Source organism: Pseudonaja textilis, chromosome 1 (genome assembly GCF_049901715.1).
Source record: "Pseudonaja textilis isolate UNSWEBS1 chromosome 1, rPseTex1.2, whole genome shotgun sequence".
NCBI classification, from domain to species: Eukaryota; Metazoa; Chordata; class Lepidosauria; order Squamata; family Elapidae; genus Pseudonaja; species Pseudonaja textilis.
The window spans coordinates 5,203,848-5,231,593 of record NC_141990.1 but is presented as its reverse complement, the minus strand read 5'-3'; the positions used below and the strand labels follow the sequence as shown (position 1 = coordinate 5,231,593).

The window sequence follows — 27,746 nt, the reverse complement described above, 5'->3', positions numbered from 1 at the left end:
TGGGTTAGTCCCTCTTTCTCAGACCAACCTACCTTAAACAGGGTTGTTATTGTGGGGAAAATAGGAGGAGGAAGGAGGAAGATGTGTTGAATATATTTGCTGCCATGAGTTATTTGTAAAAATAAAGGCATACAAATAAATAAATCTAGACTAACATGTTTGCACAGCATTTTAGATTAAACTGGGATTGGCTAGTTTATACCTTAGTATGTTCTGGGAATTCAGCCATTGTCTTAGCAGGTTGTATGATCCAGGCCAATTCAACAAAGTATAATTTGGTATTGGAAGTCATTTTCTGAGTGCAACAGTATACAGTATATAGATAATAAATAGGGATAGATGGCAGTATTTGTATATTGTGTGAATCCCATTCAAGTATATTTTACTTATGCTAAAGAAATATGTCCAAACTTATTGTAAGATTTATGCTTTTCTAATGTTTCTGGAACTCTTTGGTGGTTTATAATATGCCTGTTTTGTTTGACAGCGTTGGCTGACAGAACAAAGAGCTCAGTGCCCACATTGTCGGTAAGCTTTCACTTGAAGCCCTTTGTGTTGTGGTAATTAAAGCAAATTCTTTATTTTTGGTAGTTTTTGTTGCTGATACTCACAATACATGTTTGGGAGGTACAGACAGGTTATCGTTTAAATTTGGCACATGATGGAATATTATCTATCTTGACGTCAGTCATTAATGGAAGTTTAACCAAGGTACCGTTTTAAAAATTACCCACAATTGTCACTCACTGGGGATAAAAGAGCAATTTTCAAAGGTTCTGGGAAAGAGTCGGCTCCTTTGATGCCACTGAAAACAATTCTCTCTAGGTCAAAGTATAGATAACCTGGTTCCCTCTAGTACAGGGATTCCTAAACTTTTTGTCATCACACCTCCCTTTACTGTAATCTTAATGTACACTTATCTAAATATCCAAATACCAAAATGAGCACAAATGGATAGTGAAAACAATACAGTGAAACTAAAGATAGATTTATTGTAACACTGTACTTAAAAGGTTCTCTACGTCTCACCTGGCCTAGGTCTCCATCTCCCCAAGGGAAGCCTGCTCACGGTTTGACAAGCCCTGCTATAGTACCTTTGACTTCAGGTTCTGCGATTCCCATCCCATGAGCCATCATGAGCAATGCAAAGAATTGATCTCTTTGCATGCTGTAAATCTCAAACTTATGAATGCTATTTTTTCTTTAAATCTTTACAGTTCTGGCTATATCCGAGCATTTACTCCCCCTAATTTTTTTATTTATTTCTGGTTTCAAAATATCTGTTAGGCAACATTTCTCTCCTTGAACAAACATGAAATTATTTACCATTCTTCATTAATTAGCTTCCTCTTAATGTGGAAAAAATTGGAAGAAGATTTCAAGTTAGAGTGCCTGAATTATAGCTTATTGATGAACACCCCCAACTTCTAATATAGAATATATTATATTATATTATATTATATTATATTATATTATATTATATTATATTTATATTTTCTTAAGTTTTTGCGGGTACTTACATTCAGCTTTGTTTGGGTATTTTCCCACATCATTGTAGTTGTGCTTTTAAAGTTGTAGCAACGTTTCGGCAGAATCTCATCTGCCATCATCAGGCTTCTGTATAGTGTACAGATGAACACTATACAGAAGCCTGATGATGGCAGATGAGATCATAAATCATATAGTGTTTTTATTAACTGTTTCAGAGGTAGAGATATTGGATAAAAATCTTATGCATCTGCATAAACTCCTGTTTTCAATTCTATTTTTTTCCTGTAAAAAGCAGGATTTTTACTCAAAACTTTTCCTTGCAGAGCTCCACTTCAATTGCGAGAACTTGTCAACTGTCGTTGGGCAGAGGAGGTGACGCAGCAACTTGACACACTCCAGTTGTGTAATTTAAGCAAGCATGAAGAAAATGAAAAAGACAAGTACGTAGATTTAAACGGCTGTTGACAGAAGGGTTTGTCATGCATACCCCTAAAATTGTTCATGATCAGACATTTTAAACGAAGATTTTTTTCTCCTGTAAATAGCTATATATAGAGTGGATATACAGTTGCATTATGTGAGATGTTAAAATGTAACATTGGTATTTACAGTGACATTTGTTTTCTGTAATGGATTGAGGGTATCATTGGTGTGCCAATCATCCTCCCACTTGCTCTAGTTCAGGGGTTTCAGAATTTTTAGATGCAGTCATGGGAAGGCAAGCCTGTCTTTACAAACCCAGAAGGCTCTACTACAGAACCACAAAAAGTTAAGTAAAAACACTGATACCGCCTCCTATTTCAGTGTACAATGTACTCCATCCACTACATGGAGTTTTTGACTTAGGACTGTAATTGAGCCCACAACTTTCACTGTAAATCATGATGATTGTATAGTGGATTACCATGTGACCAAACCTAGTTTTAGTACCTTTTTTGCAGCAGTTGTAAAGCAAACACTGCAGTTGTTAAACAAACCCATTTTTAGCTATGTGGCTTTTTTTTGCTGGAAAAATGGAAGTAAATGCAGGTTTCTGGCAGAAATGTTGTAAATTGTAGTCAAAGTGACTATAGGGCACTGGAAACAGTCATAAATGCAGGCCAGTTTCCAAGCACCTAAAATATAGTCATCTAACTGTGGGGGAGGGCAGATGTTGGAACTTCGACTCTGGGTTATAAGTAACATATTCCGGGTTGGTTTGTCACAGTTTTGAACAGTAGCTAAGCAACTGGTCTTAAATCCTACTTGTATAGCAAGTAGTAAATTTGTATTCCACAGTTCACAATTTCATATTCCTACAATGGTAGTAGGTATCCTTCACTGGTGCATACCAAACAGACCCAAAATTTAGGGTGGAAAGGTTCACTAAACGAATGTGCTTTACAAGGAAGTGATCACCTGCCAAGCATTCTCCAAGGGAGGCTTGAGCTGAGGTTAAGCACAGGATTTATAATTCTTAATTAAGAATGACATAGATAACCTGGTAGCTGTCATCTAGGAGCATTTGTTGGAAAAGTAGCTGGATCTCTGTGCTCCTAGTACTATGGTATAAACATGCTCTTCCAGAACAGCATTTGAGTACAATTTATACCCCAAAGTTATGAAGCCCCTATCTGTTTAGATAGCCAATTTGTAGTCAAGAAGGGCATCAGGAGTGTAAGCAGAAAAGCAGACTTCATTCAAGCAAGCTGGATGTTGGTGGTCCTCCAAGCATCCAGTTCGTGCTAGTCCTTTGCCAACCTGGAATTTTGCCTAGAATAGAAGAAAGCATTTTATGAAAGGATAGAAAATAAAAGGCTTTCCCTTTTGCAGCAAGAATAAAAAACCTTTGGGGTGATTTTATAGAGAAGCTACATGAGAATCTAAGCTAACTTGCAGAACATTTTAGATGTAACCTAAACATTGTAGCTGGAACCGTTCAGTTTCTGTGTGTGTAACTAACCTGCACCTTGATAATGGAAATACTGAACAAGAAGCTTGTGAAAAGCAGTCAGGGGCCAAGTATTTTAATATATTTCTTTCTTAATTTAAAATACATACATTTTTATTTAAAAAATTCTGAATATACAAATGAAAATGAAGACAATGGGGGAAAAGGCAAGGGAAAAGGGAATAGAGTGAGGGAAAGGAGGAAAAGAAGAAAAAGAAGGGTTTTATTAAATACATAAGGAATTTGGTAAAAAAAACACTCAGTGTACTTGCAAAACATCAGAGAAAAATAATAACTGAATTGCTGACCTGAACCTTCTCTGTATGTCATTTTACATTGTTTCCTGTTTTTAATCAGCATTTCAGCTGTAGCTCACTGGCTGATGTCAAGTAAAAATAAGCTCATTAATGGCACTTTGTTAAAATGATTGAGGAAAAAATGACTTCTGGTTTGAGCTTCTTCAGCGACAGACCGAAACCTCGTCTCCGCGAGGCTTCGATTCGTGCTCGCCACTGGAGCGCCCCGAGCTGGCTGGTTTCGGGGCTAAGCCACCCCGTAGAGGTGGTGAAGAGGGGGGAGACTGCCTGCAGGGTTGAGGAGAGCCGCATCTCTCCTCCCCAGCTGGCCATTACTCCCTTTCCCAAAGGCGGTTGCAGCAGTGGTCAGAAATGGCCACCACAAAGAAGAACTCAACCGGAAAAGAATGTGCAGGAGGAAGATAAGAAGAGAAAGTTTTGGTTGACCGGGTCAAACAGCAAAAGCAACAAATAAGGTACCCTGGAATTGAAACTAAAAAAAAAGTAACATTGTTCCCTAAGAAGATTTTTAAGCTGCAAAGGAGAGAGAAAAGGGAAAAGATTTGGTTTTCTCCTTTTCCTATACTGACAGCTAAGAGACAAGCAAGAAATTGGAAAAAAATCCACTTTGACATCAATAGGCATTTAATGCTGAAAAGAAAAAGTCAAAGGGATAATAAAGATTTTTGGATAATTAAAAGCTTTTGAAAACAGGAAAGGAGAGAAAAAGAATAAAAGGGTAGGATTTGGAAAGGAGGAGACTGCCTAGAATTAAAAAAGAACTTACAGCAAAATCTCAAGAAGACTTCCAAAAGATACATTCTAACTGAAATATCGCAACAAAAACCCCAGGAAGAGAAAGTCGAAAAAGAAATAAGAAGATATAACTCGGGACTATCTGGATTACTTGATGATTTCTGGATTCTTGGTTATTGTTTTGAATGAGTAAAATCAATCGGGTGGTTGTTTAAAACTTTTTAAAATGGCTCCACTTTTAGAAGAACTGAAAATGGAACTTAAAAAGTACAAAGAAGATGCAGAAGGGAGAGGTTCTTTTGGCTTCGTATTTCAGTTTTTAGAAATGGAGATTTGGAATTATGAGAAACAAGAAATGCCTGCAGAACAAGAAGATTGCGACAAAGAAGCCATCTTTAATGAACAAGTAATCTTAGATGGGGGGGAAGGAAAGGTGGGGAAAGAGAATGGAAAGTTTAAGATTGGGAAAAGCAACTCCCCCCCCCAAAAAAATAGAGTGAAAAATAAGTATAAAATCAGAAAGCAACAGAAGAGGGAAATGCAGAAGAGACAATTAGAACTAGAGAGACAAGGGGGTAAAAAGGAGGGAGAAGATGAGAGGGAAGAAAGGAAGGAAAAGAAGTTATAAAGGACAGAAGCAAAATATAGAGAAACAGGGCCTATTTAGAGATAATGGGCGAAAACTTAATGGAAAAAGGGATTCTGCAAAGGTACATAAGATAGTATGGTTATATTAGAAGCAAAAATAATTTTAGAAAATATGAAACAATGTATGATTAAAATGTCTGATAAAATAATTATTGTAATTCAGTGGAATGCTTGCCAATAAATAAATGTAACAAAAGGTATATTTAATAATTTATAAAAAATGTGAAGAGAAATAAGGGAAAAATTAATTATGGAGATTATATGTGTTTTTAAGGAAGTATGATATTTAATTGAAAAGAAGTGTTAAAGATGTTAAGATTTTAATGATTATTAATGATAGAACTGAACTGGAATGGAATGAGGGTTTATAATTACATATATTTACAATCTTTCTTTTTTTAAAAAAAAGAATATAGTGTGTATTATAAGAATGTGCCAAGCAGAATTCGTTTGGAAGTTATGTATTATGTATTATATTGAAAGTCATAAACTTAAGGTATATATTGAAGTTTAAATAAGAGTTGAATGGATGTAATTAAAAGATATAAAGGTATCATACTCCAATTAGTAACTACAGGAGAAAATTTGTTTAAAGAGAAAAGATAATATGAAATTGAAACAGAACAGACAAAAGTATAAATATAATGATTTGAATCGAGATGAGATCATCAAAATAAAATTGAGAAAATTAAAAGAGGGGAAAAACTATATAGAAAATGTAAAATAGCATAAGAAATGGAATAGTATACAAAAAGGAGCATGAAATTGAGTTTTGTGTGTGTATAAAGAAGTTCAACCTGGGACCATGCTATTTTCAAAAAAGATGTTTTACTTGTATTTTGTGTGTGAAAACCCAAATAAAACTTTATTTTAAAAAAATGATTGAGGAAAAAATGTACAATGTCTGCTGTTCCATCTGTCTAATTGCAATTTTTCCTTTTTTTTAAGGTGTGAAAATCATCATGAAAAGCTTAGTGTATTTTGCTGGACATGTAAGAAGTGTATCTGCCACCAGTGTGCACTTTGGGGTGGAATGGTGAGTAAAGCTTATTATGTACAAATGAAGAACAAAGAGTTATCTGTACAATGTTTATTTTATAGAAGCAAAAGAACTGCTGTGTTATTGAAAAGTTGTGATTGGAGGTTTAGTTTCTTGGGATAGCATTTAGAAGGTGAGTTTTTTGTAATTTAATTTGAAATTACACGTAATCCTTGACACGATCACAGTTGGAACCAGAATTTCCATTGCTAAGCAAGGTACTTGTTAAGTGTTGCACCCAGTTTTATGTTTTTTCCATTAACAACTATCATTGTAGTTGTTAAGTGAATTATTCAGTCATTAAGCAAATCTACCTTCATCCATTGACTTTGCTTGTTAGAAGCCAGCTGAGAAGGTGACAAATAGCTATGGCATCACGCGCACACACACACACACACACACACTGGTTTTTAAGTATCTGAATTTAAATCATGTGATCGTGGGGACACTGCAACAGTTGTAAGTGTGAGGATATGTCATAAGTCACTTTTTTCAGTGCCTTTGTAACTAAATGAATAAGTCAAGAATTACCTGTAATATAGTTATTGAAGAACAAAGTAGTTCTTCAAGTATAAAATTCATAGAAGAATATAAAGTTTTGTTTTTATCTGACCACAATCAGAAAATCTTCCTCCACCTATTTAACACCTGGTAACGCTTATTCCCGTTTGGTAGGGATTTCTTAAATGGCTTACTCTGATCCGCTGTGCTGACATAATGTTCATGTAATGTAAGATGCAGCGATTTAAAATCAATTAATGAAAATCAGCTTTGACAAGAAAAGCATGCCATATACCTTTTATTATTTAAACCTTGAATTAAGCATTTATAAGAAGTGTTTCTGGGGAGTTAATTTATCTTTTCCCCTGAAATATTAACTTCAGACATCTACATTCTTTTAACGAGGAAGCAAGCTAGAACATTTTACTTCAGTTATGTATTCACTAAGAACCTGAATAGATTTCTATGAGAAGTGTGACTGGAAGAAAAACCAGATTCAGCAGGTTGAAAAGGGCTTTCTTCCAATAATAATCTTTGGGATTCATTGGTAACAGTGTTTTGAGCTGGTACAATGAAGCTACCATAATCTGTATCTTCCTAACAGCACGGCGGACATACTTTTAAGCCTTTAGCGGAAATATATGAGCAGCATGTCACAAAAGTGAACGAAGAGGTGGCAAAGCTTCGCCGAAGACTTATGGAGCTGATAAGTTTGGTACAAGAAGTGGTGAGAACAACTCTTCCAGTTTTGTTCACGTATAATTCTCGTATTTGAATATATCTGCTGAACAAAAACTCCGCATTGGCGACAGGAAGGGCATCCGGCCAGTAAGCACTCAGCTTCATATAGTTGCCTAGACTCCACCCTGCAAGGGATTATGGGGTCATTAAAAGAGGATGATAATTCTCATATTCTCAAAGCCCTCCTAGTGAGATCATTGTTTGAAGTTGGAAGGTGGTTTCTAACCTCGGGCAGTTGGGAGAGGAGGACAAGGTAAAAGAAATAGTTGTTTTGCAGGTTGAAACAGTAATAAACAGATAAGCTTTCACTAAGAAGAGATGTGAGTCTCTCAATCTCCAGCTTAGCATTTTCGGCCTTTGCAAAAAGTAATACAGATAACCCTCAATTTACAATCACAATTAAACCTGAAGTTTCCTGCACTCAGCAGGGCATTTGTTAAGTGAGTCATGCCCGCTTTTACATCCTTTTCCCCCTGGTTGTTAAGTGAATCTCTACAGTTGTTAAGTGCATTGTGCAATCATCAAACAAATCTGGCTTCCCCTAATTCATCTTGCTTGTCAGATGTTCCTTGGAAAAGTTGCAAATGGCAATCCCAGGACTCCTGTACCCATCATAAATGAATGCTGGTTGCCAAGCATTGACTGTGGGGATATTGCAACAGCCATAAGTCTGAGAACTGATTATAAGTCACTTTTTTTCTGTTGCTGTTGTAACTTTGAACAGTCATTAAACAAATAGTTGTGAATCGAGGGCTACCTTTATTCTAGAAAAAGGGACTTCCTGGTTAATGTTTTCAATGTGGGAATATTTTTAATGCTGCTCCTTTAAAAAAAAAAAATGAGCGAAGCATCATCAATTTAAGGTCTCCCAACTCCCAGGTTACTTATATTTGTGGTTGAGAGACCGTGAATAATAAAACAATCACGCCTGTTTTCCTGGGTGTAGAAAGGGAGTTAGAGTTATGTATAACAATCCTGAGGTGTAATCCAAGGTGGTTTATTCTCCTGATATATCGTAGAGGGGGGGAAATAAAAGATCCCAGTGACATTTACGTTAACCCTAGTGGCATTTACATTGCAAGGTATACATTTGTGGGCTTCTCTCTTTCCAAATGGTGATAGCTGAGGCAGTCTTATCATTTAGCTGCACAGAAATTATTCCAGCCTATGCTTTGAAAGCCAGGTTAATGTCCTGGTTAAGGCATCAGGCTAGAAACTGAGAATCTTGAGTTCTAGTCCTGCCTTAGGCACAAAGCCATCTAGATGACCTTGGGCCAGTAACTTTCTCTCAATCCCAAAAAGAAGGCAATGGAAAAACCACTTCTGAAAAACCTTGCCAAGAAAATTGCAGAGACTTGTGCAATCAGTTCCTGTGGATCAGATGCGATTGAATAGAAGAAGAAGAAAAATACTCTGTTTCTTTCATTTAAGCAAAGCGGTTGTGCAGGTAGCCAGGAACGTGTGCAAACAGCTGCTGAAGTTAGAGAAAGATGTGGCTGTTGTAATGATTTTGAAGGAGGTGCTATGTACGCGTCTCCACATATTCAGTTCATTTCTGTTGAAGGATTTGCACAACCTAGAATGCCATTCCCATGTAAACAAAGAAAATCTGCCCCCGGCAGTTCTAAATTGATGCCATGTGTGTTTTTCAGGAAAGGAATGTCGAAGCGGTCCGCAGTGCGAAAGATGAACGTGTTCGAGAAATCAGGAACGCCGTGGAGATGATGATTGCTAGGTTAGATACCCAGCTGAAGAACAAACTTATAACACTAATGGGTAGGCTTGCCTTTTTTGCGACGTGTGTTATGCAGTATTTTAGGACAGGAATTGAACTTAGCACTTGACAGATGTGTCTTTGCTGAAGGTTATGTTCTCTTGTTGCTCATTTATTGAGGCGTGTGTGCCAGTGGTTTGCGAAGTTTAATTGAACAGTGCAGCTGGTCCTCACTAAGCATCACTTGTTCAGTGACCAAATTTATGACAGCACTGAACAAGTGGTACTTATGATAGTCCTCAAACTTCCAGCCATTGCAGCATCCCCACGGTCATATGATTGCAGCCAGGAGGCTTGGTACCTGGCTTGTGATTATGATGTCACAGCATCCTGCAGTCATGTGGTCGCCGTTTGCAACTTTCTTCGCCAGCTTTTTACAAGGAAAATCGATGGGGAAGCCAGCAGGAGGTCACAAATGGTGACCGCGTGAGGTTGTTGCTTAACAACCTGTGGTGATTTGCTTAACAATGGCAACTGGAAGTTCTGGAATTTCCAATGGGATTATGTGGAAATTCCGATTGCTATCATTAATTGAGGGCTAAGTTTTGGTGCATTTGAGTCAAAAGAAATGGGACTTCCCATTCTGTCTCCAAGATTATTTATGTATTAATTTATGCCTCTGGCATTGGCTTTGTCCCCACAATATGCAACAATGCATGAAGAAGGTGTTTGTCTCCTCCCATCTTCCAACAATAGGAGGAGTAGATTATTTTATAAAAAGGCTGAGTTGCTTATTAGTCAAAGATGGCTCAGCCTTGAACTGAGCAGAAATTCTCTTGGCATAGGATTAAGCTATAACTTGATCAGTCTGGAAATAATTAGACATAGAAAGCAGAATATATAATTGATGCAAAATGCCTGCTCTGCTTTTCAGTGGAAAATAGATCTGCCTTGTCTTGCATCTGACAGTCTTTTAGATATTCCTAAATCGTTCTCATAATCCTCTAAGGTTTTCTTTTACAAGCCAAACCTTCCCTGCCCCTTTAAATTTGTGTATTTTGTTGACTTTATTTATTCAACTCTTACGGCCACAAAAGAAATGTTCCACATTGCAGTTCTTGACTCTTCATCCAGAGACCTTTGGAAAGGACACAAAGAAACTCCAGGACCCAGTGGAATTTCTTTGTGTCCTTGCTAATGTGCGATGCCTAGTATTAGATGTAATCCTTCGATAATATTTTCACATGGTTTTTATGTTTTTAATTGGGCATCGCCCACAATTGCTCTCTGAGTGAGAAGGACAGTTTCTAATTTGATATAAAGTAAATAGAGACCTAACCAGAAGAGACCATAATGAAACTATTACCTGCTGCCACCTGAACGCAAGTGCTTCTGTTAACACAGCTCCACCTTGGCTTGGCTTTTTAGTGCTACATCACACAGCATGTGCATGCTCACCTAATGGTCCTTTTTATCATAAGAGACCTTTTTTATACAGGTTGTCCTCGAGTTACAACAGTTTGTTTAGTGACCATTCAAAGTTACAACAACACTGAAAAACGTGACTTGTGACCATTTTTCACTGTTATGACCATTGCAGCATCCTCTTGGTCATGTGATTTACATTTGGATGCTTAACATATTTATTTATGCTTAACGTATTTATGACAGTTGCAATGGCCCCAGGGTTGCGTGATCCCCTTTTGCGACCTTCTGACAAAGTCAATGAGGAAGCCAGATTCACTTAACCATATTATTAATTTAATCAACTGCAGGGATTCACTTAACCAACGTGGCAAGAAAAGTGATAAAATGGGACAAAACTCACTTAACCAATTTCTCACTTAGCAACATGAATTCTGGGTTCAATTGTGGTTGTAAGTTGAGGACTACCTGTATTTGTGAGCTGCGTAGAATTGTGGTTATGATTGGAGCAACTTCTACATTTGATTAATTAAATAAATACTTCTGGTCTCTTCTTGTAGGCACTGTTGCCAAGCAATGCCTCTCCAGTCCTGGTCTCTAGGCCTCTTCTGATTTTCCCCGCACAGATGATCGACTTCTTACAGTTAAACATTACTACCTTTGAGTTGGCCCTGTGTTAAAGCCTCTTTGGCTTGAGTGCACAGCGCTGGCACAGTGTCATTTTGTTTAGATTTTGGTTCTTTGTCTACTGAATAGGTCAGAAGACATCACTCACCCAAGAAACGGAACTTCTGGAGTCTTTGCTGCAAGAAGTAGAACATCAGGTGATGGGATTTAGTTTTGTGGATTCTCAATATTAGGAAAACGATTTTAAGATCGGATAGCCAGACATTATTTTTATGTTTAAAATAACAAACTGTGTCTATGATTTTCTGGCAGTATAGGTAGTCCTTGACTTACAACTTACAATCGTTGCTAAGCAGGATGGTTGTTAAGTGAGTTTTGTCCCATTTGTTGCCACATTTGTTAAGCAAATCATTGCAGTTAAGGGACTCATGTGGTTGTTAAGTGAATCTGGCCTCCCCCATCGACTTTGCTTGTCAGATGCCTGGTGGGAAGGTTACGTGTGATCACATGACCCTGGGACTGCACTTGTCATAAATACATACCAACTGTCAAGCACCCACATTTTGATCACGTGACCATGGGGGTGTTAAAACAATTGTAAGTGTGAAAATAGGTCACGGGTTGCTTTTTCAGTGCTGTTGTAACTTTGAACAGTCGCTAAGCGAATGGTTGCCAATAAAGGAGAATATTTGTAGCACAGGCTTGAAGTGAGGGGTCCCTGGTGCTCTCTGAGCTTGGCTGTTTTCTTGCAGAAGCTTCATTACCCAAACTAGGTAACACGGTCAGTGCTAGTTAGCTACTTTGGGTAATGAAATGTCTTCAAGAAAGCAACCAAGTTCAGAGAGCACCAAAGACCCCTCAGACAAATGGTTGTAAGTCAAGGACTACCTTATAAAGTGAAGAGAGCTTGTTTGGGTCAGAGCAAAACCCCCTCTAGTCTAGCATTGAATTCATTGTGATTTTATGTGCTTTATATTTTAACACAAATGAAGGCAAGTATACTGTACATGTCCCAAGATAATGCTGGTCCAGTCTGGGTCAGTTTGTATTTTAAGGTGGTTGTTTGACTTGGGACTGTCTTGTGCTCCGTTTCTTTCTTTGCAGCTGAGGTCGTGCAGTAAAAGTGAGCTGATCTCAAAAAGCGCCGAGATTTTAATGATGTTCCAACAAGTACACCGGAAGCCCATGGCGTCTTTTGTCACCACTCCTGTCCCCCCGGACTTCACAAGGTACACCTTCAGCTATTTATGATGGGTCAGGTTGGTGTTTGACCTAGATCACTGTTTCTCAACCTTGGCACCTTTAAGACGTGTGGACTTCAAATCTCAGAATTCCCCAGCCAGCCATAATAAATGAAAGGCACTTGAGATCAAAACATGTAACCTTCTCAACTTGTATAAGGCCTGGCATTTACGCAAAGGATGCGAGGAACGCATCTTTTTTGAAAATGAAAACACCTCTGTGATAATTAGTCACTATAGCTTAGTGAGTTTTGGGGAAGAGATTTGCATCAAGAAGAATTTAAATGATTCTCTGAGGAAAATGTGCAATTAAGAAATAGAAAATATAAACCAAGTTTTTTTTTCTTTGCATTGTAAATTGCATCTTTGAGTTATAGATGAAAGTGTTGTTTTAGATTAGCACCATCAGTTGAGACTTTCAAGAACAGATTGGACTGCCATTTGTCAGAAATGGTGTAGGGTCTCCCGCTTGGGCGGGGGGTTGGACTAGATGACCTACAAGGTCCCTTCCAACTCTGATTATCTGTATCTGCACCTGCTTCTGAAATATCCTATCTATCAATTTCAGAGGGCTGAATTAAATTCCTCTTTAATTAGAAATTTTTGGGATCACTCTAATATAGCAGTTCTGCATTGCCTACTGAACAATCCAATTTGGTTTCGTGGTGGAAGCACCAGGCTAGAAAGCAGGAGACCGGGAGTTCTAGTTCCACCTTAGCCATGTAAGCCAACTGGGTGGCCTTGGGCCAGTCACCATCTCTCAGTCCAACTTTCTTCAAAAAGAGTTGTGGGAAAAATAAGAGGAAGAAAGTTTTAGATGTGCTTTGAATGATTTGTAAAAACAATCAGGTGGGGTTATAATAATATATATAATATATAATATAAATATATATAATAATATAATATATATAATACATATAATATAATAAAATAAATAAGAAAGTCTCCAGACTTCTGTATCATTGCTATGAAGATTAGAAGCTTTTCGACCTGATTGTTGCCCAGGTGTATGTAATATGTGTTGCATGAGTACAGTATTGAAGGCTGTATGATGGATTTTAAAAACGGTATGTTTTGTTTATGACCATATATTTTAATAAACTATTACCATCCCTTTTTAAAATCCTGTGAAGGAACTTTGAAGCTTCCTGCAGTTTAATAAGGAAATATGTGAAGAGTTTTTAAAATACATATTTTATAGGGGTCTCATCCTTTTTCTTTTTGTCTGCAGTGAGTTAGTTCCTGCTTATGATTCAACTACCTTTGTCCTGGAAAATTTTAGGTGAGAACATTACCTAATTCTAATTAATTCTTTAGAGTGTGTCTGCGATGACTGCCCCTGGATTCCAGGAAAAAATGTGTCCGCTGAAAAGAATGACATCCTGGCTCTGCATCTGTTTCTCCACATACCCTGGGATACCCCTATCTGAAGTAGAATCCAAAGCATAACGTTTTAAGAGCCATGGTGGCGCAGTGGTTAAAAGGCAGCATTGCAGGCTAATTCTGCCAACTGCCAGTAGTTCAGTTCTCATTGGCTCAGGGTTGACTCAGCATTCCATCTTTCTGAGCTTGGTAAAATAAGGACCCAGATTGTTGGGGGCCATACGCTGACTGTAAAGCACTGAGGGCTGTAAAGCACTGAAGTGGCATATGAGTCTAAATGTCAGTGCTTTTGCTATTAAGGAATGGCTGCTTTGTGGAACTGAGTCTATATTCAAAGGCTGCTATCATTCTATGTGCTAAATTCTTCTTTTTCAACTTTCTTAATAGCACTTTACGCCAGCGAGCAGATCCCGTTTACAGCCCACCGCTTCAAATTTCTGGGCTTTGCTGGAGGCTAAAAGTGTATCCAGTAAGTTGTAATTGATGTTTATTTACTTATTTAATTTTATTTATTCATATTTAGAAACCAGCCATCTCCCTCACAGAGGGACTCTGGACAGTGTACAGATAAAATATTAAAAGCATTAAAAGCAGCATATAAAATATAAAACTTAAACTTAAAATAGACAAGCAATGTTAAAAATTAAGTAAATAGGATTGATAGCTTTAAGAGATACTTGAATTATTCTTGTACACTGCTCAAAAAAATAAAGGGAACACAAAAATAAGACATCCTAGATCTGAATGAATGAAATATTCTTATTAAATACTTTGTTCATTAGATAGTTGAATGTGCTGACAACAAAATCACACAAAAATTATCAATGGAAATCAAATTTAGCAACCCATGGATGTCTGGATTTGGAGTTACACTCAAAATTAAAGTGGAAAAAAACTACAGGCTGATCTAACTTTGATGTAATGTCCTTAAAACAAGTCAAAATGAGGCTCGGTAGTGTGTGTGGCCTCCACGTGCCTTTATGACCTCCCTACAACACCTGGGCATGCTCCTGATGAGGTGGCGGATGGTCTCCTGAGGGATCTCCTCCCACACCTGGACTAAAGCATCCCCCAACTCCTAGACTCCTGTAGTGCAACGTGGCATTGGTGGATGGAGCGAGACATGATGTCCCAGATGTGCTCAATTGGATTCAGGTCTGGGGAACGGGCGGGCCAGTCCATAGCATCAATGCCTTCGTCTTGCAGGAACTGCTGACACACTCCAGCCACATGAGGTCTAGCATTGTCGTGCATTAGGAGGAACCCAGGGCCAACCGCACCAGCATATGGTCTCACAAGGGGTCTGAGGATCTCATCTCGGTACCTAATGGCAGTCAGGCTATCTCTGGCAAGCACATGGAGGGCTGTGCGGCCCTCTAAAGAAATGCCACCCCACACCATTACTGACCCACTGCCAAACTGGTCACGCTGGAGGATGTTGCAGGCAGCAGAATGTTCTCCACGGCGTCTCGAGAACCTGTCATGTTTGTCACATGTGCTTAGTGTGAACCTGCTTTCATCTGTGAAGAGCACAGGGCGCCAGTGGCGAATTTGCCAATCTTGGTGTTCTCTGGCAAATGCCAAATGTCCTGCACGGTGTTGGGCTGTAAGCACAACCTCCATCTGTGGACGTCGGGCCCTCATACCACCCTCATGGAGTCTGTTTCTGACCATTTGAGCAGCCACATGCACATTTGTGGCCCGCTGGAGGTCATTTTGCAGGGCTCTGGCAGTGCTCCTCCTGTCCCTCCTTGTACAAAGGCCGAGGTAGCTGTCCTGATGCTGGGTTGTTGCCCTCCTACGGCCTCCTCCACGTTTCCTGATGTACTGGCCTGTCTCCTGGTAGCGCCTCCATGCTCTGGACACTACGCTGACAGACACAGCAAACCTCCTTGCCACAGCTCGCATTGATGTGCCATCCTGGATGAGCTGCACTACCTGAACCACTTGTGTGGGTTGTAGACTCCGTCTCATGCTACCACTAGAGTGAAAGCACCGCCAGCATTCAGAAGTGACCAAACCATCAGCCAGAAAGCATAGGGACTGAGAAGTGGTCTCTGGTCACCCACCTGCAGAACCACTCCTTTATTGGGGATATCCTGCTAACTGCCTATGCTTTCCACCTGTTGTCTATTCCATTTGCACAACAGCGTGTGAAATTGATTGTCAATCAGTGTTGCTACCTAAGTGGACAGTTTGATTTCACAGAAGTGTGAGTGACTTGGAGTTACATTGTGTTGTTTAAGTGTTCCCTTTATTTTTTTGAGCAGTGTATTACTTCTGATTCACTTCAGTACTCTAGTCCTATAATTAATCCTGGTATATTGTTCCACTTGCTGAAATTCAGGAGTTTAAAATGGAAATATTTGAATGTAATGTTTTGATGAATGCAAACTAAACATAGAGCCTCAATATAAATATTAACATATTTTGGTATGGATCTGCCAAAAAAACCATTGATAATATGCTATATTGTTTCCCTTTAAAAAAACAGATTAACCACAAGTAATTTTCATTGACTATTAAAAATAAAGCTCATTATTTTCTCAGTGAGTCATGTCAGAATTGCTACTTCCCTGAATTCCTTGTTTTGGGAAAGCTTGGATGTTTTTTTTACGTTTAAGCCCATTTCTAGTCAAACAAATTGTTTGAAAATATAGCAAAAATAGATACAAGATAAAAATAACTTGCTTTAACAGCTTGTCTAACTTTTCTACAAGACATCCTAGATTTCATATTTGAACATTTGAGATCAGAATGTCTGTAGCTTTCTCTTGCGTTCTGTTTACTGAGTGAACATTAAGCTATTTGGCAGTTCGGGTCTTATTGGCTCAAGGTCACTTGGCCTTTCATCCTTCCAAGATGGATAAAAGGAGGACCCAGATTGTTGGGGGAAACGTGCTGACTCTGTAAACCGCTTAGAGAGGGATGTAAAACACTGTGAAGCGGTACAGAAGTCTTAGGTGCAATTGCTCTTGCTATTCCGCTGACTAAGAAACACTGAGCTTTTATTCATTATGGGGGACTTTTTGTTCAGGCTGTCAGCACATGACAACAGAATAACAGAGTTGGAAGGGATCTTGGAAGTCTTGTAGCCCACCCCCTGCCTAGGCAGGAAGCCACATACCATCCCAGACAAATTGCTGTCCAGTCTCTTGAAACCTCCAGTACTACCCACAACTTCTGGAAGTCATTCCACTGGTTTATTCTCACTGTCGGGAAATTCCTCCTTAGTTTTAGGCAGGTTCTCTCCTTGATTAGTTTCCACCTGTTGCTTCTTAGTCCTGACTTCAGGTGCTTTGTATCAGATGACACAAGAGATGTATGTTTCAGTGAACAAGCCATTTCTTTGAGGCAATAAAGAAAAAAAAGATGCAAGGGAATATCTGAGTTACCTTTCTTAACTTTAGATCTGGTGAGCTCTGCATCTGATAAAAAGTTGACTTCCGTCACAATAGGGAGCTATAAATAGGAACTTCAAAAGCTCTTTGATTGCTCCAGATTGATTCCTAACTTCTATTTTAATTTTTGTGTGTGTGTGAAGGATGGAAATGGAGTGGTACGTGGCTACTATTTATCGGTATTTCTTGAGCTCTCAGCCGGATTGCCAGAAACATCCAAGTAAGCACTAATGCAAGCATCTGATATTATCTACTGCATGCCTTTCTCACAATGAAAATTGTTCCATGTTTTATTTATTATTCATTAAACAAATTTGTATAGCCAACTTGCTGTAGAGAGATATCTTAACTTTGGGAGGGAACAGAAGTCCCGCTGAGAAATTTGCCTATCTTCCATACATGAAAGAGGATTCTTTCTTCTAAAACAGTCATGATATCTAAAATAAAATAATGTATTAGACCTCATTCCAAAACCCAAATCCTGGTCCCTGGTTCTGTTTGCTATTTAATATATTTTATCTGAATTCTTTCTTTTGGGAAAGCTTGGACATTTAGAGTAAGATTTAGTTTTTATCTTGATTGCTTCAGTTTTTCAAGATAGGGTACAACTGTCACTGCATACTTTAAATCTCTCAGATAAGTTCCCAAGGTTGGTTATGTACTTATTTGTCTCCTTTCATTTTAAACCATTTGGTGGCATTTTAATGCCAAGGCACCGCACCATCTGCAGTGCCCTTGGCATTTCATGCACAGTCTTGCGTGGGATGGCCAGAACTTGAATGTTTTTTTCTTTCTTTCTTTCTTTCTTTCTTTCTTTCTTTCTTTCTTTCTTTCTTTCTTTCTTTCTTTCTTTTTTCTTTGTTTTGCACCACAGTAGTTAACCTTTTAATGTATGTGTCCAATGAAAGATGTCATCTATATTTTATATGCTCAACAAAAATATAAATTTGGAATATGCATCCTTGAAAACATCAGATATACTAATATCTTGTAAATCTTCCAGATAACGTAAGATATTGGGTTATTTTGTAGGTCCAAGATGAGCCCAATGAAAACAGATCTGTGATTTTTATTCACTGTATTCTTTTGGTCGAGAACGTCTCTATCAATTATTAATGCGTGCCTAAAATTTTGAAAAATATGTATTTTGCATTATAAACTTTAAATTAGTTCTATACAAATAGTCCTCAACTTATGACCATAATTGAGCCCAAAATTTATGTTTGTTAAAGTGAGGAATTTGTTAAATGAGTTTTGCCCCATTTTACGATTTTTCTTGTCACATTTGTTAAGTGAATCACGGTGGTTATTAGGTTAGTAACATGGTTGTTAAGCGAATCTGGCTTCCTCGTTGGCGTTGCTTGTTAGAAGGTCGCAAAAGATGGTCACATGACCCTGGGATACTGCAACCGTCATAAATATGAACCAGTTTTCAAGCATCTGAACTTTGATCACGTGACCACGGGGATGCTGCAATGGTCATAGGTCACTTTGTGCAGTGCCACTGTTACTTTGAACAATCACTAAACAAAATTTTTTAAGACTACCGGTGTATGGATGTCTTTTCTGTTCTCCCACCGCCACCCGCCCAAATGTTGGCCTTTTGTTGTGTTTTAGTTTTCAGTGACACATGTAGGAATGTACTGAGAGCCAGAAAACTGGTTGTCGCTCCCTGAAATTGGTTGCAATTATTATTGCTCTGTATGTACCTCAGATGCATATAAATATAAACGGGATGCATGTCTATGGGGGACTGAAGAAGCTTCTTGGATGAGAAGTGAAACATTTTCAAGGGGAAAAAAAAATCCACTTGTTAAAAAAAGCATCTTTGGGTAAATGGGATACAGTATATAAAAATAGCATGAATGAATGAAATAACATTGCATAAAGAAACTTAAAATTCTGAATTTCTATGGCAAGATACATTATTTTATCAATCTGAGTATCGGTAGTCCTTGATGTATGACCACAGTTGGGACTGGGTTGCTAAGTGATGCAGTCTTTAAGAAAGTTGCACCTGATTTTACCTTTTTTTTTTTTTTTGCTGCAATCGTTTAATGAATCATGCAGTTATTAGGTAAATTTGGATTTCCTATTGACTTTGCTCATCGGATTAAATTTCCATTTATGTAATTCATTTTTGGGGGCACCAATATTTCCTTCTCACTGCATCTTATTATATCCACCCAAGTTCATCTGAAAATTACCTGGGGAAAAATATGGGAATGCACAGATATAATACAGAAAGAATGAAAGGCTGTTCCCTTCCTTCCTTCCTTCCAGATATGAATATCGTGTTGAGATGGTCCATCAATCCACTAATGACCCTGCCAAAAACATCATTAGAGAATTTGCATCTGATTTTGAAGTTGGGGAATGCTGGGGTTACAACAGGTTTTTCCGACTGGATTTGCTTGCCAACGAAGGCTATTTGAACAGGCAGAATGACACGGTCATATTACGGTAAGAAAGACTATGAAAAGGCATCATAGCTGGGCTTCATGGCCATCAAAACCTGGGCTCCATTAGGGGCTCTTGGTCTTAAATGTGTAGGCTTCAAAGATAAGAAGAGGGGCTCTTTTCATGGGTAGCCCTTCTTCGCTGGAATATTGTTGATACGTGACTGTTTGAGGCAAGACTTTATTATGAATGAAGGCAAATAATATGTCTCCCAGGATAATGTTGCAGGATCCAATCTGAGTCGGCCCCGGGACCGGAGATCTTCCAAGCTAGAAAGACGTTCTCTAAAGATGGGCTCCAACACAAGTCTGAAAGCTGAGAAGACAAAACCTCTGGTGCCGTTGACCAATCCAGATTGGTTCCTGCAGACCTTATTCTCTTTTCTGGGCCAGATACATTTTAATCTTTTATTGCTCCTTTTATTGCTCCTTTTTCTATGTTACCCGTTTTAATTATAATGTTTCAACGTATAGTTTGATTGTTTTAGAACGTTTTAGTTTGTTGTAAGTCATCCTGGGAAAATCTGTTTTTTTTTTAAGAATGGCATATAAATGTTAAATACAGATGACTTGGGGGTCCCTAAGCAAAATGAGATAATCGCTTAAATCTCTTAGCAGATTCCTTATTGGGATTATTTGCAGCTTAACGAATAACAGCTAGCACTTAAGTGTTGAAAGGAAATACAATTTTCCCAGTCCCATTTCAGAAGCCAAGTAAACAAGCGTCAATAAACAAAGAGTGACATTTTAGCATTAGCCAGTTTAATTAACTGAATGCAGTTTAAAGCCCTAATCCCTTCAAGTAAATGAGATAGTGTTGGATAACACAACTCTGCTTCTCCTCATAACACTGTCCTGTTTGGACTATGGAAGGATACACATACTGGAGGAAGTTGGAGAGAATCCAAATGCTGAAATGAGTTGCATTTTTTGGAGTAAGCTTGGTGAACCTTTTGACATGCTCTTTCCTCTAAAGGTTCCAGGTGCGTTCACCTACATTCTTCCAGAAATGTCGGGATCAGTACTGGTACATTTCTCAGCTGGAAGCTGCTCAAACAAGCCACGTCCAGCAAATAAATAATCTGAAAGAGGTAAGAAATTACCTGCACACAGTACATAAATATTTATTTATTTAAAACATTTATACATAGCCATCTATCTTCTAACCAACTTTGGACTGTTCCCAGTCAAAAGTTAAAACAACATGTAAATCATATTAAAACCATGAAATTGGGTTAAAGCATTAAAATACCAACACTGCTTATTCTCCTTTTCTATGTTGTATTGCCTTCCCAAGATTTTAATAACTGATATGTGTTCCTTTTTTTCTAATTCACACTTGGAAGTATGTGTAAAAAGGTTCAAGCTAAGATATAAAGATAATCCTTGACTTACAACCACTTGTTTAGTGACCTTTCGAAGTTATTATGGCACTGAAAAATTGACTTAGGTCTGGTCCTCACCTTTACGACCATGGCAGCATTCCCACAGTCACATGATCAAAATTCGAGCACTTAGCAACCTGCAATTCACAGTTGCAGCCTTCTGGGGTCATGTGATCACCATTGCATTATGAAATAGTATATAAGTCTACAAGCAAAGTCAATGAGGGAACCAAGATTTGCTTAACGGCCACGTGTGTCACTTAACTGCAGCAATTCATTTAACAACTGTGGCAACAAAATGATTGTAAAAATGGATGTGCATTTGTTTAGCAGTGGAAATTCTGGTACCAATTGTGGTCATAAGTCGAGGATTACCTGTATTAAAAAAAAACCTGACTTATCTTTCTTAGTATTATTATGAACACCACTTTCCCTGTCTGGTGCTTCTTGGATGTTTTTGGTCATAATTCCCTAGCCAAAATGGGCACTGTTTGCACTTGCACTTATTTCATTATATTTAGAAGGGACCTGGTTGGTAAAGGCTGTCGTACACTAGGCAGCAAAGTATTTTCGAGTAGGCCTGAGCATACTTTTGTACCTCCTTAATTCAGGCATGTCCTTTTTTGGGAATTTCAGGCTTTGAGGTGAGCCCAAGAAAAAGTGCAGCATTTTAAGCATGAGGCAGCAGGATTGGTGTTTGCACCTCCTCATCCCTGAAACACCTTTTAAACTTCAGGACTCAAACCCTACATGTGCCTCGTTGAATACGTGTCATGGAAATTCTGATGATAGCCAGTTTAAATGCTTTGTTTTTAATGGTTGGCTGTTGGAAAAATTAGAACAGGAATTGAACATAAAAATTAGAATTCAGACGGTGAGAATAATCAGTGGGAAGACTTGCCTCCAGAAATTATGGCTGCTCCATCACTGGAAGTTTTCAAGAAGAGATGGGACAACCACTTGTCTGAAATGGTACAGAGTTCCCTGCTTGAGCCAGGGGTGGGACTAGAAGTCCCTTCCAACTCTTACTATTCTGTTTAACCTCACGGATCCAGAAGCTGAGTCTAACCAACTGTAGCAACCTGTTGTGCATTGTGGAGACCAGGTGGAGGAAAGCGTTTGTATCATCCATTTCTGTTACCTGGTTTCTTTTGCAGTAGAGAAGACAGATAAAGGAGAACAGGTGTAGCTCAGCGTTGAACTGAGGGGTCCTTGGTGCTCTCTGAGCTTGGTTGTTTCCTTGCAGACATTTTCATTACCCAACTAGGTGATGAAGTTGTCTAGTTTAGGTATTGAAACGTCTGCAAGCTCAAGAAAGCACCAAGGACCCTTCAGAGAAGAGAGAGCTGGATGGGATTGGGAGGTGCAGTGGCGCCAATTTCATCTCACTCAGCCAGTGTTTGACCTTCCAGGCTACCGGATTTAGGGCATTAGGCTGCAGTTTGGTGACATGGTTAGTTTGGAGGGATTGTTAGTCCTTTGTCATTTCATGCCCTTAACTAGCTGGCATTACTTTTGCCTCTCTTTGGGGGCATTCAGTAATCTCCCAGGGATTGCTCGGATTATCATTTCAGGCCTCTGGGAGATTTTTCCACTCACCCCTCTACCCTTTATTGTTTTTTTTTAATTTTTGGATAGTCAGTTACGAACAAACGACATAAGATTATTTAATCTTTCGAATGCAGGCATGTGTTCTTACATACACGTTTTAAGGTAATTTTTACTTAGATTAACCTAAATCATTTTGCACCTAAATTCTGTATATAATTCAGCCACTTCTCACATATATGCCACTGAAACACTTTTTACTGATCTACATTTCTTTATATTTTGTTCCTCTTAACCACCCATCTCCCTCAGAGTTCAGAATTTCCCTATTTTCCCCCTTTTGATTTCCCAACATTTTTTTATCCCTTCGTGGTTTCCCATTATTAAATCATCCGTTTTAACTACTTTTAAATTCTTAAACATTTCAGAAATTCTAGAAAAAGACTTGATTTGGTATCGTCTTCACAGAGCACTCTTGGACCAGAGATGCTCCCAAATTGGAGCATCTTAGTTTGGGTCGGGTCCTGCTCTCGCTGCTTTCAAAAATCCCATCAACACAACTTTTCAGTGTCTGTTTCCCCCTCCCCCTCCTCTTTTTTGCTTACTTGTTTAAAAAAACGAAGAGGCTTGCGATTGAGCTTTCCCGGATCCAGAAATCCCACGGCGTCTCCTCTCCTGATACTCACCTCAGCCCACAAAGCGATGATGCCCCGGAAACGAGACCAAAGAAATCAGGACCAAACGCAGAAGTGCTTCTTGAAGCCGTGGCCAGCACAGCGCCTCCCAGAGACACAAAACAAGAAGAGGAGGAAAAAGTCCAATATGAAGACTTTAACGTAAGTACAGGTAGTCCCCGGGTGACGAGCCTTCCCTGAGCGAACCTTTGAAGTTACGCTTTTAAGTGCTGCCTAGAGTTTACAAACAAGTTCCGAAATGACGGATCCTGCAGCACCACGGCAGTCGCTCATCCTTACGAACAACCACAGAGGCTGCTGCAACATTCATCCTGCACTTTGCTGGCTAAAACTGGACTCTGTTTTGGGCTGCCAAGTGCTGGGCGAGGCCTGCGCAGGCCTAAACGGACCATCGGAGGAGGGGAGCGTGCAGCTGAGAGGCTGGAGAAGAGACAGCCTGTTAGATCTTTGCAGGGTGACCCAGTGTGGCAGGTTGAGGGGTGGGGGAAGCAGTTGTGGGGAGCATGAGGTATTTCAGTGGGTCGGGGAGATCTTGGGTGGTCTTAAGCAGGTGGCCTGTTTCATCACTAGCATCCCCCCCCTCCACTTGGCCTTCCCCACCCTGAAATACCTCCTGTGCGATTCACGAATGACGCATTTGATTAGCGAACGTGTGGGCGAAAGGAGGGAGTCATCCTGTTCAAGGTACAAAATTCACTCCCACGAATCCTCGGGCTACAAATGGAATGGGCAGGCTCCGTTATGTTCGTAACTCGAGGACTACCTGCATTCTTGCCCCCTGTTCCGATGAATTTACTGCCTACTGAAGAGCCACGGTGGCGTAGTGGTTAAACTGCAGTACTGCAGGCTGCTGCTGATGATCACTGGCTGCCAGTAGTTTGGCAGATCGAATCTCAATCAGGCTCAAGGTTGACTCAGACTTCCACCCTTCCGAGGTGGGTAAAATGAGGACCCGGATGGTTGGGCTCTGTAACCCACTTAGAGAGGGCTGTAAAGCAGGGGTCCCCAACCACCGGGCTGCGGACCGGTACCGGTCCGTGGAACATTTCCTACCGGGCCGCCGGTTTGCTGGGTGCCGCCATCTTGTTTGATGAGAAAGTGCTTCCGGGTGAGCTTTTCCAGTTGGAAAGCAGCGTTTGGGTCCTGAAGGAATCCTCACGCCTTAGTTTCCTTGAGGGGGGGGCGGCTTCGAACAAAACTAAGGCGCGAGGATTCTTTCAGCACCCAAGGCAAGGCGAGCTGAGCGGCCGTCCCGAAGCGAAGCCCATTGACAAAGGTACAAAGGAGGAGTTGAAGCGGGGGACGGCTGGCTGACCGGTCGCTCGGCTCGCCTTGTCTTGTCATGCGTGCTGATGCCGGTACTGGGCCGTGGATCATTTTGTGATGCCGGTACCGGGCCGTGGCACAAAAAAGGTTGGGGGCCACTGCTGTAAAGTATTGTGAAGCGGCATATAAGTCTAAGTGCTGTTGCTACTGAACAGCACCTGTGCAGCTCAGTGAATGGAAAGTACAAGTCGTCCACCTTTGAGCCCAACCTTTCTGTCGCTAAGCAAGACTGTTGTTGTGTCCATCGCAGCATCCCTGTTGGTCACATGATCAAAATTGGGGGGCTTGGCAACTGGGGGTATTTAATGATGGTTGCAGCATTCTAGGGTGACACGATCGCCTTTTGCAACTTTCCCCGATCAGCCATCAACGCAGGAACCTGGACTTGCAGTGATCCACTTAACAACTATGGGGGGGAAAAGGTAATAAAATTAAGCACAACTATTTCACAATCACCTTGCTTAGCAATGTAAAGTCCGGTCCTGATTGTGGTCGTAAGTTGAGGACTACCTGAAGTTGTTAAAGATTGCTTGCGATATCAATCACGATACATTTCAGTGCTTTGTCTTCCTTCTCCCTGACCGCTCATGTCAGTAAGGGAATTACAGATAGTCCTCGACTTATGATCATAATTGAGCCCAAACTTTCTGTTGTTAAGTAAGACATGTGTTAAGTGAGTTTTGCCCCATTTTATCACTTTTCTTGCCGCAGTTGTTAAGTGAATCTGCAGTTGTGAAGTTAGCGACACGGTGGTTAAGTGAATCTGGCTTCCCCATTGATTTCCCTTGTCAGAAGGTCGCAAAAGGGGATTGTATGACCACAAGACATTGCAACCGTCATAAATATGAGTCAGTTGCCAAGCGCCTGAATTTTGATCACAGGACCATGGAGATGCTGCAACAGACGCAAGTGTGAAAAACAGCCATCATCATTTTTTTTAGTGCTGTTGTAACTGAACAGTCACTAAATGAACTGTAGTAAGTCAAGGACTACCTCTAATTTATCTCTTTGGCTTTATAAACAGAAGATTTGAAGTGTCCATATGGAAGCTGATTTTCAGGGTCATATATTTTTCTTTCTAATGAACTGTTTGTGTGAGGGTTGCCGCTTTCTTTGCAGCTCTTACTCAAAAGTGAGTATTTTCTTTCCAAATCTGCTCTTAATTGCAGCACGAACTCTCCGATGGGGATCTGGATGTTGATTTTGTGGGCCAAGATGAGGCAAACCATTTGGACGGCAGCAGCTCCTCCGTGAGCTCAACAGCCACCAGCAACACGGAGGAAAACGACATCGACGAAGAGACCATGTAAGTCACAGCAGGGATTTCCCTTCCCTGCGTCTGTTGATGTGTAAATTCCCTTTCACGTCTCTTGAGTAGGGGTGGGGAAAAAAAATCCCCAACCCTTCAGCGATGTTCCAAAACTGTCACCGGGAAGGCTTAATGTTCATATAAGCCTAAAGCCGAGGGGTTTTTTTCCCCACATCCTCTCAACTTGGTGAGGCTTCCTGTGCATAGGATTGGACTGCAACTAATCCATATATTTAAGCTGCCTTGGGAAGCACTTTAATTGTAAACCTGACAATCAGATTGGAAAACCAGATATCTTTTATAGATAATTCATAGAATTTAACGGATGAAAGGGACATTCTAAATAAGGGATAGATAAATATTCTCTTCAAAAATTGGTGTTAACTCTCTCAGAATAACAGTGGTTTTTTGGGGGGGAAGGAGCTTGGAGGTCATTTAGTCCAGCCCCCTGCTCAAGAAGGAAACCCTTTATCATTCGAGACAAATAGTTGTCCAATCTCTTCTTAAAAACCTCCACTGACGGAGCACCCACAATTTAATGGAAACAAGTTGTCATACTTAGAGAGATGGCTGGGGTGATGGGATTGAGCAGCGGTCCCCAAACCTTTTGGAACCAGAGACCAGTTTCCAGAAAAAGCATTTGTTCCACAGAAAGGGGGGGCGGGGAATGGTTTCACACGGTATCTAGATCCGGAGCAATTCCACAGCCCAGTTCCTAACAGGCCGCTAACTGATACCAGCCCACCCCGCCTCTGGAGGATCAAACTTAGCTGAACTGTTTTCTCCTCCTCTCCTTTTGTTTCGTTGTTGAATTTATAAAGTGCAGGTATTCCTTGACTTAAAACCATTCCTTTATTCACTGTTCAAAGTTAACAAGGGAATTGAAAAAAAAATTGACTCATGGCAAATTTTCAACTCTCGCGACTGTTGTAGCATTCCCACAGTCACATGATCAAAATTTGGGCAATTGGCAACTGGAATGTATTTACGTCACTTGCTCTGTCCCAGGGTCATATGATCACTGTTTGTAACCTTCCCAGCTGGTTACCGCCAAGCCATGTGACATGGGGGTGGCCAGATTCATTTAAAAACCTCATGATTCACTTAACAACTGTCTCGCTTAGCAGTGGAAATTTTGGGCTCAGTTGTGGTCATAAGTCGAGGACTACCTGTATTCTAAAACAGGGGTGTCCAACCTTGGCAGCTTTAAGACTTGTGGACTTCAACTCCCAGAATTCCTCAGCCAGCTTTGAGGAATTCTGGGAGTTGAAGTCCACAAGTCTTAAAGTTGCCAAGGTTGGACACCCCTGTTCTAAAAGGAGATCTTCAATCACCTGATGTAACCAACTTTACTTCAGATATAAAAATCCACCACTTAAACTTAAGACTTATTGTCACTTTGAATGTACACTAATGAGCATACATCAAAATGAAATTTCATTGCATACAGCTCTCAAAAGGTCACCAGCCCATATATACACTACATAAACATGGCTAAATAAATAAATGTGCATATGCCCCCATATATGAGAAGAGAAACAACAGTCTAGTTCAGCTGTATACATGTATATGGCGAGAAAAACGCTTTAAGGATCACCTTAAATAGGGTTATGTATCTCTGGGTTATTTATTTTACGATTTTCTCTCTGAAATGGTATATAGTCCAGTGGTTTTCAACCTCTCCTTTACCATGGACACCCGTTTTGTGTCCACGGCCACAAACCACCAGGACTTAATTCAGGATTTAAATCATATCATTTCTTGAAGCCTCTGAACGCCCTGCGATGACACCGTGGCCCATCAGATTGAGAGCCACTAGTATAATCCATTC

The 27,746-nt window shown here is 39.9% G+C and overlaps 1 protein-coding gene across 2 annotated transcripts in view; it reads left to right on the top strand.

Annotated features, from left to right (window-relative positions):
- The window catches only part of TRIM37 (tripartite motif containing 37), a 53,569-nt gene that overhangs the window by 6,513 nt on the left and 19,310 nt on the right, over positions 1 to 27,746 (top strand). For both annotated transcript variants that reach the window (XM_087924907.1, XM_087924900.1), the window contains exons 4-17: positions 488 to 528; positions 1,815 to 1,931; positions 6,070 to 6,157; positions 7,266 to 7,388; positions 9,055 to 9,178; positions 11,298 to 11,365; positions 12,273 to 12,397; positions 13,641 to 13,691; positions 14,180 to 14,261; positions 17,337 to 17,413; positions 19,477 to 19,656; positions 20,629 to 20,743; positions 23,209 to 23,421; positions 25,776 to 25,912. In XM_087924907.1, the coding sequence (XP_087781033.1) occupies positions 488 to 528; positions 1,815 to 1,931; positions 6,070 to 6,157; positions 7,266 to 7,388; positions 9,055 to 9,178; positions 11,298 to 11,365; positions 12,273 to 12,397; positions 13,641 to 13,691; positions 14,180 to 14,261; positions 17,337 to 17,413; positions 19,477 to 19,656; positions 20,629 to 20,743; positions 23,209 to 23,421; positions 25,776 to 25,912 (1,541 nt within the window). The remainder of the gene's footprint in view (positions 1 to 487; positions 529 to 1,814; positions 1,932 to 6,069; positions 6,158 to 7,265; positions 7,389 to 9,054; positions 9,179 to 11,297; positions 11,366 to 12,272; positions 12,398 to 13,640; positions 13,692 to 14,179; positions 14,262 to 17,336; positions 17,414 to 19,476; positions 19,657 to 20,628; positions 20,744 to 23,208; positions 23,422 to 25,775; positions 25,913 to 27,746) is intronic.